At 32.4% G+C, this 13,031-nt stretch overlaps 1 protein-coding gene across 2 annotated transcripts; it reads left to right on the forward strand.

The window, feature by feature from the left end:
• Positions 1 to 121: 121 nt before the first annotated feature.
• On the forward strand, positions 122 to 11,697 carry Bm2376 (Uncharacterized protein; the record flags this gene model as incomplete). Of its 2 annotated transcripts, XM_001898672.2 has the most annotated exons (26): positions 122 to 283; positions 463 to 580; positions 1,121 to 1,312; positions 1,611 to 1,749; positions 1,840 to 2,042; positions 2,129 to 2,300; positions 2,641 to 2,830; positions 3,018 to 3,189; positions 4,561 to 4,682; positions 5,105 to 5,279; positions 5,442 to 5,596; positions 5,817 to 6,004; positions 6,080 to 6,174; positions 6,488 to 6,661; positions 6,739 to 6,986; positions 7,352 to 7,490; positions 7,659 to 7,834; positions 8,017 to 8,149; positions 8,579 to 8,724; positions 9,033 to 9,165; positions 9,353 to 9,558; positions 9,835 to 9,969; positions 10,075 to 10,165; positions 10,413 to 10,639; positions 10,913 to 11,129; positions 11,372 to 11,697. In XM_001898672.2, the coding sequence occupies 26 exons, from the start codon at positions 122 to 124 to the stop codon at positions 11,695 to 11,697; spliced, it is 4,434 nt and encodes a 1,477-aa protein (XP_001898707.2). The 2 variants fall into 2 exon arrangements, with proteins under 2 accessions (XP_001898707.2, XP_042930185.1); XM_043074251.1 differs by lacking the exons at positions 122 to 283; positions 463 to 580; positions 1,121 to 1,312; ... (4 more) ...; positions 3,018 to 3,189; positions 4,561 to 4,682 and having other exon boundaries at positions 5,213 to 5,279.
• Between the last annotated feature and the right edge of the window lie 1,334 nt (positions 11,698 to 13,031).

The raw sequence follows: 13,031 nt of genomic DNA on the forward strand, positions 1-13,031 counted from the left end.
CAATTTTAACTTTATCGAATAGAAAAATAACAATCCGATCGAAAATAATGCTATCATTTTTAAGTTTGATTTATATATGCCAAATATTAATTATAAAAATAATATAATGAATGAATTTTAGATGGTACAGTTATTACTAGTTCTGCTATATTGCATAGTGTTAAGATGCGAAACGAAGGAGCTACATCTAACGACATCTGATGAGGGATATATGACTGTTATACAAGGTTTTGCTGCACGTCTTGAATGCATGCTTAATACTTGTGTTCGACATGCTTCTACTGTAAGTTTCAAAATTTTTTAATTGATTTTTCTTTTTTTGGATTTTCTTAAAAAAGTTTTTTTTTTTTTTTGATTTAAAAAAATTACTAATTTAGGAAAAGATATTTCTTAGGAGAGAAAATTTACACACAACAAACACTCAGATATTCGTGAATGATAGAAGATATTTCATTATTGCAGGTAATTTGGTTGAAAGATGATGTGCCAATATTTAATTCAACAAAATTTTTGGATAATTCCGGTGTGGACGCCAATTCTGTTTTGCTACAACATAATATTGAAACTGATAAGGATAAAGGTAGATATCTAAGTGGTCTAATTAACTAATCAGTTTTTGAGATGAAATAGAAAAAATTTTAAATATTCTAATTTGTTGAACCAAAAGCACTGCATCATAGTAGGAGGTGCATGATAATGGTGCATGCTTTCAAAACAAATCTCATCTGATGATAAAAGGCGTAATAAAATTTAAAATCGTGATTCAAAATATTAATGTAAGCTATACGCGTGTTACATAAGTGCAAAAATGCAGAGATGATTTAGGATATAATTCAGAACATAGAAATCAGAAAAAAACTTTGAATTAAATGAAATCAGGAACTGAAATTAAAAGTTTGGAAGGAGTACTTCCTCGATGTTGTAGAAATTATGGTTAATACAAAAAGTAACTGAGATCATCAATTCATAAGTTAGCAAATATTAACTAATTGTTTGAGATACATTAACTGGTATATTACATTGTTTTTGAAATTTGCAAAAACAGACTGAACAAGGTAAGAATTTCAAAATGTGCTATAAAAACAAAATTTTTACCCGAAATAATTGGTGCAATTTTCAGAATGTACGGGTAGTTGTTCAGATACCGACGCTTGCTCTGACGGGTCACATTGTATGGACAATAAATGTTGTCAGTGTGCATCGGAAGATTTTACTCTTGTTTTGAAAAATCTTACATTTGAAGATGCAGGTCGTTATCGATGTCAAATATCGAATCAGCCTCAGCAGCTAGAATTTCAACTGGAAGTTCTCGGTATACTTTTAATGTCATAGTGTTTAGATGATAAGAGAATGTCTTTCGGGAAATTCAACAAATTTTCATATTGATAATGATGATAATAATGTAAAATCTTCAAAAAAACCTTCAGTGAAAAGTCGAAAATATAGTTAGATATTGTCAACCTTTGAAAATTATATGCATAGTCATAATAATGCATATGTCATTATTACATCAACATTTTTTCCACTTTTATGATTTGCTGCTTTTATTTTTTGAAGTTCAAACTTTGGCATAGCATCAAATTATTTGCTGAAAGGAAGAGAAATTTCAGAGAGTGGATTAAAAGGCGGGTTTCATGAAAATATCAGTTACGATTACAGTAAATGCTGTGCAGAAAAAGGAATTTCACCGTTATGTCAGGCAATGTGTAAGCCAAGAGACATGCACATTCATCATTTCGACCCAACAAGGTAAACAACTGTTAATGATATCTTCGTGATATTTTAAAGTTTATTTCGAAAAAGAAAAAGTTTGTGAAAGAAAAAAGATTTGTATTTCAGTTGCAAAACGGACGATTATAAAAATTTCTTATCATGTGCTACAGAAGGTGGTAACAGAAGTCATGTACAGTGCTGTAAAACACAGCTGGTGCCTTCGTTTTGCTACGATTTTTGTTCCGGAAATTTCCAAATGTTACGCAAATCTCATCGATTATGCTTATATTATCTCCCGGAAATATTTGAATGTTATAATCGCGCGTACTGTGAGTTTTCGTCACAATGGACCTAATTTTTGGGTCTATTTTCCTTTTATTTTAGAACTTTATTCTATAAATTGTATATTTTTTAGTGCCGTTTCCTGAGCATCCACAGGATTTAACTGTTAATGCGATTCGATCAGATGAGTTGCGTGTGTGCTGGCGTCCACCACAACCTCAAACATCGAACAAACATCTTGGAATTGATCATTATACTGTGTATTATAAGCAAATACCATCATTTCCATTCTTGGGAGGAGATGAGTAAGTTTTTCACGTTAGGTTTATCATTTTACTTGATGTCTACCTGTCTATCTGTATTTAATTACTTGCTTCATTGCTTAGCTTAAATTGTTCCTTGGCTCTTCAAAAATGTAGCCCATGATTTCTGCAAATTTTTCCCTTTCATCGTTCCCTCTATTTAATATTCCTTTCATTTCTTTTCTTTTTAGCATTTAATTAACTCCTCATGAGCAACATTGCGATTACTTGGAAATCTTCAATATATCGAAAATCAAATATTGTATCATATCCTCAATTTTTGATAAGATAATATACGGAAGTTTTGTCACTTTCCATTAATTATACTTTACAATTGTTGCAGTGGAATACCTCTTTTATCGGGTGATTACGAAGAAAGCATCCCAGGTGGAATGGCTGAGGATGATATCGCTGGCGATATTACACCATCTGACGTTGGATCCTTGAAACGTGGGAAACGACAGACATGGCTTTTTGTGACACATGATTCATCTACAAACGATTCAACCGTTCGCGAATTCAAGTTTGATGAAGTAATGGAAGAATAGCTTAAGTGCTAATTTCTGTAATCATAATTTCCTATACAAGAAAAGAAATTATATCAAAAATGAATACCTTTATTGACAAACATGTGAGTCATTTGTCGTAAAAATCCACTAAAACAGAGTAAATATGAAAAAACATATAATATTTAACAGAAATGAAAGCATGAAATTATAGGTAAATACGACGGACACGTGTGTTACATTAAAAGATTTACGCTCAGCAACACGTTACATAGTCTATGTAACAGCATCGAATGAATATGGCATGTCAGTACCGTCATCACGAGCTTTGGCTGCGACAAATGCGATTGTCACACCAATCAATTCAACACTACCGCAGATCGAGCGTATTCCTTACTCGTTTGTTCAAATTTTTGTAGTACCACTGACTACGTCACTTAGAAGTATTGTTGAAGGTCGAAAAAGACTTCCGCTCTCAAACACCAAAATAACTTATCCTCTTTATAAGGAATTCAGTACTGGGAGGAAACCAGAAATAATTGTTCCGTGATAAAAGAAAAAAAGAGGAAAAAAATATTCCATTTACCACAGGTATTCAATAATTCACGTTAGATCGAAGTTTATTTTTTTCTGATTAAGCTATGGAATTTTCGTTTTGTTTCAAGTGAAAACTTCAATATTTGAAAGTTTAGTTGCATTTGAGTAGAAAATCTTACTTTCAAGAAAATTCCCTTGTTCTGCTGTTGCATGCTACAAATTTACACTAATCTTTTGCTTTTTTCCCGTTTGGAAAACTTTTGCGTCGACGCTAACATTAGCTTATAACCGTCGACATCTTTTTACCTTTGTACACATTAGCATTATTGCAAAGCATAAAATGCATGTAAAAAAAAAAATAAATCATCATAAGCTAGCTTTGCTAGCATTTTTCACGCTTAATTATTTAATTTTGCAATTAGCTTGAAGTTTAAGAATAAATAAAATCATCATTTTGATGAAAATGGTACTAGTCGTAACAGTTTATGTTTAAACAGAATGTCATACTGAGTAAAAATTAATTATAAATGTAATGCAGTTGGCGATTTTCAAAATATTTTAAACACCAGTTTTGCATGCTTCCATAGTTGACCATCTATATTTACAACAATTTTAATTGACTTACACTGAAGATATTTTTGTTCAAAACGTAATACCTTAGGAGTCAGTACCTTTTTTTTTTTTTTTTTACTCCACTTTTCGTATTGTTGTGGTAGCATTGTAGAAAAATGAAGGCACGCTTATAAAGTGTTTCTTTTTAGGATACCGATTAAAAGAATGAAGTGTTAGCATAAATACATGCTGTGCATATTGCACTTGAGATTACCGCTGTTTTGTCATTGTTAATAGCTTCATTTTCAATCAAACTTTTCCCTTTTGCTAGTGTTCAACAGTATTTTATTCTTTCACATCATTAATTTTTAGTGTATCAATTATCTTTCAACTAGAATTCAGGCCATTTTTTGCTTCCAATCTTAAAATTGAAGTTTTTATTGTGATTGTTCAGGAAAACTTTCATTATTTACCAAATGAACTTATCCAACATCTTTTTTTTTCTTGAAGACTTATATTTATCAAGATCACGGACTTCTTTCATGATACTTGAAAATAAGTAAATGTAGACAGGTGTTATTAAATATAGATAATTATTATTGTATTAGATAGTATAAATATATATTTGGACGTCATCGTCCATCGTTTTCCATCAAGAATCCTTCTAGAGTGTTGCTCATCGAACGGAGTATCACCGTACTGTGCTTCAAAAATGTGCGATGTACGAACTATTCCAAACGCCCTTGAAACGATTGCCATATCAACATCTTGTCGAACTGAATGGTCTAAAGTTAGTTTTGGTTTTTCTTAAGGTTTTGTTTTGTTTTTTTTTTTTTTTTTTTTTTAATTCTCATATCAAAAAGTTATTCTTGAATTATAAATTATAAAACATTCGGGGAAATTTTTGGTGGAGGGCTAGTCCCACTCCATAAATATATTTTAATTTTTCTAGGTAAAGCTTTATATGAAACTTTATGTGGGTGATTAACTTAATTCGAGATAAAATGGATCAATACTGGTTGAACTTATCTACTAAAAAGATTTCACAATCTTGGTAATATTCACAAGAGAATTGGGGAAGGACGATTTTACTCCTTTATATTTAAAATTTTATAAGTGCAGGAAAAGCTGTCATGACATAAATAAACGCGTAGATACTAAAAACAGACGTGCATTTTGAAATTCAAATTCTTGTATGATTAATGATTGAAGGTGAGTCCGTGTCTTGCCGATGGACGTAATCACACGGATTGTTGTATTAAAAAGGGTGTACAGCATGACTGTTTAAAAATATGTGGTGGGGTTGCTGAACCTTTGACAATGCATTCATTATTGTGTCTCAATTTGGATATTGCTGCAATTTATCAGTGTTTACGACAAGGCTACGGTATGCATTCTACATGTTATCATAACATCTAATTTTAATTCTGAAAATTTGCTGTGTGAATTTTGGTTCAAGCTTCCATGTGTTTTTAACACTAATGTAAATTAGTTTTTGGACTTTCCGAATTCATTTTCCATTTTGAATCTAAAGTGTGTTACTTTTCAGATACCCGACCTTCCCCACCTCAGAATGTAACTGTAACAACTGTAACAGAAAATTCTGCTGAAGTTGAATGGACTGAACCAGCTGTAAATGCTCATCTTGTTGTTTCGTATTCACTCTTTTTGAGAAAGGATGATCGCAGCCCAAATGTCATAGAGGTGTACTGATTTGCTTTTTCACTAAAATCAGTGGACTAGTAGCAGATGGATTGAAGAGAGCGATGACTTCTACTGTATGTCTATGAGTAGCTGTTAATCCTACACCACTAGAATATGCGATAATGAAAATAATGGTAGTTCTAGGTGCTGTGGGATGATTTTGAAGGTTGCTGAAAAAGCAGTCAACTAGATCATTCGCAAATCAAATTATGAGTTACAGGTACATAATGTAACTTCACCGCATACTGAGTATGGCCTTACACCAGATACTGAATACACAGTCTATTTACAAAGTCATGGAACTACTGGTGATAGTTTGATGTCAACAGCTCAGGTTTTCTTCACACATCCTTTGGTATCATCCTTCTGTCCACATGGGGAACCGTTATATGATCCAAATGGACACAGGTATTTCCTAATTCTTGGCTTTTTTGCTTTTGTAATCTTAAAATGAATCTTTCTAGCGAATGCTAACTCTTTCAGATATTATTGTGGTGCTGGCATACGAGACTGTCCACCTAATTATGACTGTGTGGTAGCTGGGACTTCCGAAACTGACACATTCTGCTGCTCGAAACGTTAGCAAATCTTTCCATAGCTTAGTATAGTAACTAAAAAAATCTCTAAAAAACTAAGAAGAATTCATTTTTATTCGGCGGAATTGCTATTGTATAAAACATATGACGAAATTCTGAAACGTTCCTGTGAAGTGATACATTGTGATATCAATTCATAGAAATATTTAATAAGTACATAGCTCAGTTTGTGTTCTCTCTCATAAATAATATTATAAATGTTATTTATAGTAGAGAACTGTATTGATCATTATTCAAGTTCCTTTTTTAACTAATAATCAGCACACAAAAGATTAACATTGTTGCTTATTTTTAGCCCTAAAAATCAATCTTGCAAAAGATTGCTGTCAACAACGGGGTGTTCCAGCAAATTGTTTATCTATGTGTTCTAACAGTACCCCACTGACATTGGAGTGTTCGGAATATGGTGATATATGGGTTCAGTGTACTTCTGAAGGACATGATCATACTAGATGTTGTGCAGAATCAGGTGATTCTTTAAAAGCAAACTTAGATTTATAATTTTTGCGCTAATCATTTTTCTTTATACAATGAAGAGTTTTGCAGGTATACCCGATGAATGCATTTCGGCATGCAGACATCCATTCACTTTTGAGAGAAGTTGTATAGAATATACTCCAGTGCTGGCTAAATGCTTTTCATGGCTCACAACAAATCTTCCTAGTGCAGTTGCAAATTTAGAAGTGACCTCTAGGAATTCGTCTTCAGTTATATTTTCATGGGATATACCATTGCAAAGGCCTGCAGATGTTTATCAAGTAACACTCGAGAAGAGCACCAGTGTATTCAGGCAGGTTAGATTTCAACAACCTCAATTTGTTGTAATTTTAAAAACAATATAATGATATTTCTTGTATGTAATGTCGATCAATCCTACCATTTAAATTCACTAGACTGTTGGATCAAAAAATGCAAGTAATGATATAGTTGCATATCAGACAGAGACATATATGTATTTCACGTAAGAAGCCCATGATTTTAGTCGTAAAGCATCTTATTTAATCCTCCAAATAGCTGGCACGTGAATGATTGAGGATAATACACCAATTTTTCCGGAAATATATTTCACTGCAAAAAAGAATAAAGCTAAAAGATTCCTTAAAAAAGAGTTAAAACCTAAAAGATTTTGTATTTCTTTAATTTTCCTTACATCATTTAGATTAATGTTACAACTAATTCTGCTCGTTTTGACGATCTGCAGCCAAGTACAAATTATACAGCCTTTGTGACAGCATTTAATAAGCATGGTTCGAGTCCTCCATCGTTCAAAATTTCTTTTGAAACGCTACCTGATAACGGTAAGTGTTTTGAAATGTTTTACATCAGCATATTTTTTCTTTTTTCAAATAAACAAAGACATTTTTAAGTAAAGATTTGAAAATTTGAAAAAATGTAATTAATTTTTTGCTATATTTTCTCTCACAAATTGATACGTTTTCAATTTTTTTTTTTTTTTTTTTTTTCAGAACAAAATGATAGACCAGTACCGCCATTTGGGTTGCATATTGTGTGGAATCATGGACGACGTATAAATATAACATGGAATTGGAGTTCAGTTCGTTATAATGGACAAAGGATTACTGGTCCTGTAACATACACAGTTAATTATGTCTCAACTGGAAATGCATCTGTTTGGAATTCGGTACTACTTTCATAATCACATTTCTGCATCTTTATTCTAGGTATTGGTATTAAATGTGTGTACTATATAGAGATTTCCTGTTAAATTAAAAAAAGAAAAAAAAAAAAACGATTAGAATTTGATTATAATAATAGAAGTGGAAATTTTGTGATTAATTTTTTTATCGCTTATCATATTTTCAGGTTAAAACACAAAATATGTGGCATGTAATGGAAAATCTAACGATGAATTCTCTTTATGAAGTATACGTATATGTGAGTGATGGCAATTTGCAAAGCAGAAGTTCATCAGTTGTAACTGTGCTTGCTGCTCCAGGTATCTTCATTTCATTTATGTTACGGTATTAATTTTGCTTTCAAATTGCACATTCTCCTCCTGTCTACTTGTTTCCTCATTTTAACCACAGTTTGATGGATGATTCTCACCAAGATTACTCGATGCATAAAAGATTATCTTAGAAATAGGTGTTAATGATTTATGTAGAATATCTATTAAGTTTTGAAATTTCAATATTTTAAAACTGGACGACATAGTTAATGAATTCAACTTTGCTAAAATTTGAAGCAAAGATAGAATGCATCTAGGTGGATGCACGCACTTAATAATATCATTTTGATCAAGAGCGTTGTTCAAACTAAATAACAGTATTGGAATTACTATTTAGAAATAAAATTTTCTAAATTGTCAAATTAGGCGCAAAGTGAAGTTTTTTTCCTATTCTCTCGATATCAAAAATAAATTTAGATGAATATTCCTTACCGGAACCGCAGATCACAATTACACCGGAGAATGCTAATCGAACCTATCGTGTGAATGAACAAATTGCTGTTAAATGTACCGTTCACAGTGATCGAGTACTTAATTTGGATTTGTTAATTGGGAAGACATTGGTAATTAGCATATTGTTTCTTTCTTAAACAAATTCTTCACATCAGTCGGTGTTTAAAAGGTATATGCCATGATGCTGGAAGATTTTGTATTGGATCCTTAGCCATAATTGAGGCACAATTAGAATTTTTGTAAAAATATTACTACAGCTAATAAGTTAACTTAAGTTATTGTAATTAAATAGCATCCAACTGTGTAAAATTTTTAGGAGGAAAAAGTTGAGTAATTAAAATCGTTTATTAAATATTCAATCATTTGAAATCCTCATGATATATTTGAAGCAAATTAAACCATGCGTTTAATTTTGTAGATACATAGTGAACCGTCAAAAATGACTGTCGAAACATTTTTAAATGTAGCTGAAAACAATAATCTGATAACATGCACGGTTATGGACACTGATGGCCGTCAGAATCGTGCTCAAATGCATATTTTTGTACAATGTATGTTTTAAAATATCCAAATTTTTTTGTATGTTTGAAAGAAATTTTAAACAAATGTGAAGGAATCATTTTCTACAATTTTGCATCATTTTACATAATGTATATTACATACCATTCTCTTAAATTTTCTGAAATTATGAAATTAATAGAAAAAAAACATGCACACAAATTTTATTTAAATTTGCAGTTGGGCCCATAGTAAATATGGTAACAGAACAGATCTATGCTTATGATGACCTATCAGCTGAAATCCAGTGCATCGTACAAGGTTATCCAGAACCCATGCTGGAGTGGCATTATCAAAAATCACCGAATGCTATTCGTACGGAACGCCTAAACGATCCGGTTCTTGTGAAGACGACAGCTTTAAATCAATATGTGCACACACTTCTTGTATGTTTTCTTGAAACATTCTTTTTTTTCCTGATAAAATAACATACAGCTGGAGTTAAGAAAAGGCAAGATATAGTTTTCGGGAGTTTTCCATATATAGAAATTTAGAGTTTCTATTTTCAATGTTGCTTTCTTTCTATTGATTTCATCATAAACACTGAATAAACTATGTTCACTCTAATCTCGGTGTAAATATTATATGGTTCGTTTGAATCTTTGTCTTTTTGTTGGTTAACATTATTAGTCTCTTTGAAAAGACACTTTTGATTCTTTTAGATAAAGAATGTAACAGGTCGAAATGGAATATACTCTTGTAAAGCAGTTGGTGCAGATGGTACTGAGATTACAAAAAGTGCCGAATTGAACATTGCTAAAGCTGCCTTACCGTTGACACCTCGTTTCATATTACAGGTATCATAAAAAAAAATCATAAAGATTGCAATTTGTAATACAATTCTTAATTTACTGTTTATCCAAATGCGAAATATTGTTATGAAATTAGGAATTGTATTGCAGTGTTGTGTCGAAGCGAAGATTTCGGAAAAGTGCTTGCGTGTTTGTTCAGTAAACCCCGAAATTGATAGCGATTGTTCGGCTTTTTCAGAAGGTTTTTTTTTTTCCTCTTCCTTCATAAACTTCTAATTTATTTCGCAGATGCTGTAAAACTTCAAAATTATTTCCATGAAGTGAATTGATTATTTGTTGTGGGGTTTTTAATGAAGACCATATTTCAAGAACATCTTCACACGTCTTCTCTTCTAAGACAGTGGATTCAATGAAGTGATCCTTATTTTTTTTTTTTGTAGAAATGTTGTTTTAAGATTAAACAAATATTTTACTTGAAAAAATTGTAGACTTGCTACGATGTGCAAATGACGGTCGTGATCATCGGGCATGCTGCATGAAGACACGCATTCCATCGGATTGCCTAGGTATGTGCAGCGGTAACAAAGTTTCGAACAATGCGTTATGCTCAATATTTGCACCAAGAGCTGTAGCCTGCATGATTAGGGGACATGAACGGGCCCCCTCACCTCCGACATTACTTCGTTATGAAAACGTTTCCCCTGATTCAATCAAGGTTAGTTCTATCTTTTGTATGAATTTTTAATCAAATTAACCTTCAAAATTACACTTCAACATGAATTGTAGATAGTTCTAATGGAAAGAAATAGATTTTAGTAATCATCCAAGTGAATCCCACCTTCCGATCTTTCATTGTTTTAATTTATCACTGAAGCGTAGATTGTACCATACTGGCCTATCATTACAGTGTACATGAAGAAACTTTCGCTCGCTATTCACATTTTGTGATCTACTTTATTCCCGAATCACGATAATGTTAGATTTTTAGATATCCTGGAATGAAACAGAAGCTGACCCATATAAAGTATATGCTATTTATTACCGTCAGGAAAACAGCAATGGAAACTTTACAGTTGTGAAAACTAGCAACACGGAAGTTGTTATAGACGGCCTCGATCCTAATACAAATTACGACCTTGCATTAGTCTCTGCGAATGCTCTCGGCCATTCACCATTTTTGGAAACAAAAATCATCAATACTTTCGGTAAAATCCATTATATTGTCAATTTTTAGTTCATCAGTTTTAAATTGGTGACTCTTGCCTTCATTAAGCTGAAAAAAATCTTCTTCACTTAAAAAATGATGGACCAGAATTGGTAATTATGTAATAGCCTTAAGCATTCATGTGTTTTTCATCCCAGTAAAACTAAACGTAGTGAGCTGAAAACTTGCCATCTTGCTGATAATACTAATAAAGTGACATTTAAACTTAATAAATACATTTAGGTCTAACACGAAGTCATACATTCATTTCGGCATTTTTCTTTACATTTCTGGTGGCTGCGGCAGCATCATTTGTTGTATATACAATACGGACAAACGCTTGGTTAAGGGTAATCCAGAAACTTCATCGAAGTCAACCACTTTCAGACCGAGACCCATCAGTAGCTTTTGAAAATCCAGGTTATGGAACCGAAGTGCAGATCCGAGGATTGGCACATTCGGATCCAATTGCAGCTACGGAATGGCAAAATGCTGATCTTGAAGTGGCGGATAATTTGCCTACGGAAGCTAACAATGGTATGAGGTACGCGAAACTGAATTCCTCCTAGGATTCGTTCTGGAACTGAAATTGATCAGTGCTCCCACTAATTTTGCTCATTTTTCCTCCCGATATTTCGATTGCTCCGTTACATCGAAATAGTCTACATGTTATATAGTACATTTTCGATATTTTCGTAAACCAAAGACGACGACGCAACATACGTAAAGGTGTTGCGTCTATTTTACGGAGCTTATTTTCCTATTATTATTATTGTTGGTGCACATGATTGTGATTTTCCAATATTGCTGGAGGAAAAGTTAAAAGTTTTTTTGCGACAATATTACGCTCCCCTCCTCTCCTCTCTTTCTATCTCTCCTCTTTCCCTTTAAATATCATCAGATCTACTTAACATTCAAAGAACGGGTTAATCATTTATTCTCGCATTGTAACTCTAGGTGTTTACTGTATAAACATAGTTCCGCTTTTTTTCTGGTTGGTTGCCCTTACCAGGATGCATTTGTGTCGTGATAGAAATGGCTTGTTTTGTTCCTAATATATAAAATATGCATAATGGGCATTTGATATGTATTACATCTCTCCTCTTTCCATTTTAGAATGCCTCTAAAATTCTGTTTCAATAGATGACGTTAAATGATAAGCACGATCTGTGAATAGTACAGAAGAATTTAATCAGTACGTTATAAATTTATGATACTTTCTCTTGAGAATGTGTAAAAGTGGTCTCTTTAAGTTTTCGGAGAGATATTTTATTTTAATTCAACAAAACTGCTATTTTTATGTATTATTCTCGAAGCAAAGAACTGATTTGAAAGTATCAAATTGCGACATATACTGCTTCTTTTGAAAAGCGTAACTTAGACGATCATGATTACATGACATGAGTAGAATGTGGAATAAACTGATTGTGTTGTGCATATACCGTTTACTACAAATGATTGAAAATGTTCTTTTTTTTGCAATACAATATGCATTTCAGAAAATTATTCTGATGTCAATTTGACGTTTCACAAAATAAATAGATATAAAAAATTTGGTTCTCGACAATGTATGAACGAAACTAACCAAGAGCGGGAGATCGGAATATCTCTATTCGATGTTCGTTAGCTTCCCGTGAACATTAGTTATATTTCTGGGAACCAAATAATGGTATAATAGATATGAATTCAAAAATTACTTTACTGTTTTGTAATTACTACGATAACTGATGAGCTATACTGAACGTAGGGTGAAGCATCAGCTATCCGTATCTTCAACAAAGTAAAATAAACGGTATAGCTGGATCTTTCATACAGGGAATCTGTATGAATGTTTAACTTATCTAAGCCGTTTTTTCCCACAAATTGGGTCCATAAGTTGTTGATGTATTTGGAAATTAGATTC

The sequence above is a fragment of the Brugia malayi genome (genome assembly GCF_000002995.4).
Source record: "Brugia malayi strain FR3 genome assembly, contig: Bm_v4_ChrX_scaffold_001, whole genome shotgun sequence".
NCBI lineage: Eukaryota > Metazoa > Nematoda > Chromadorea > Rhabditida > Onchocercidae > Brugia > Brugia malayi.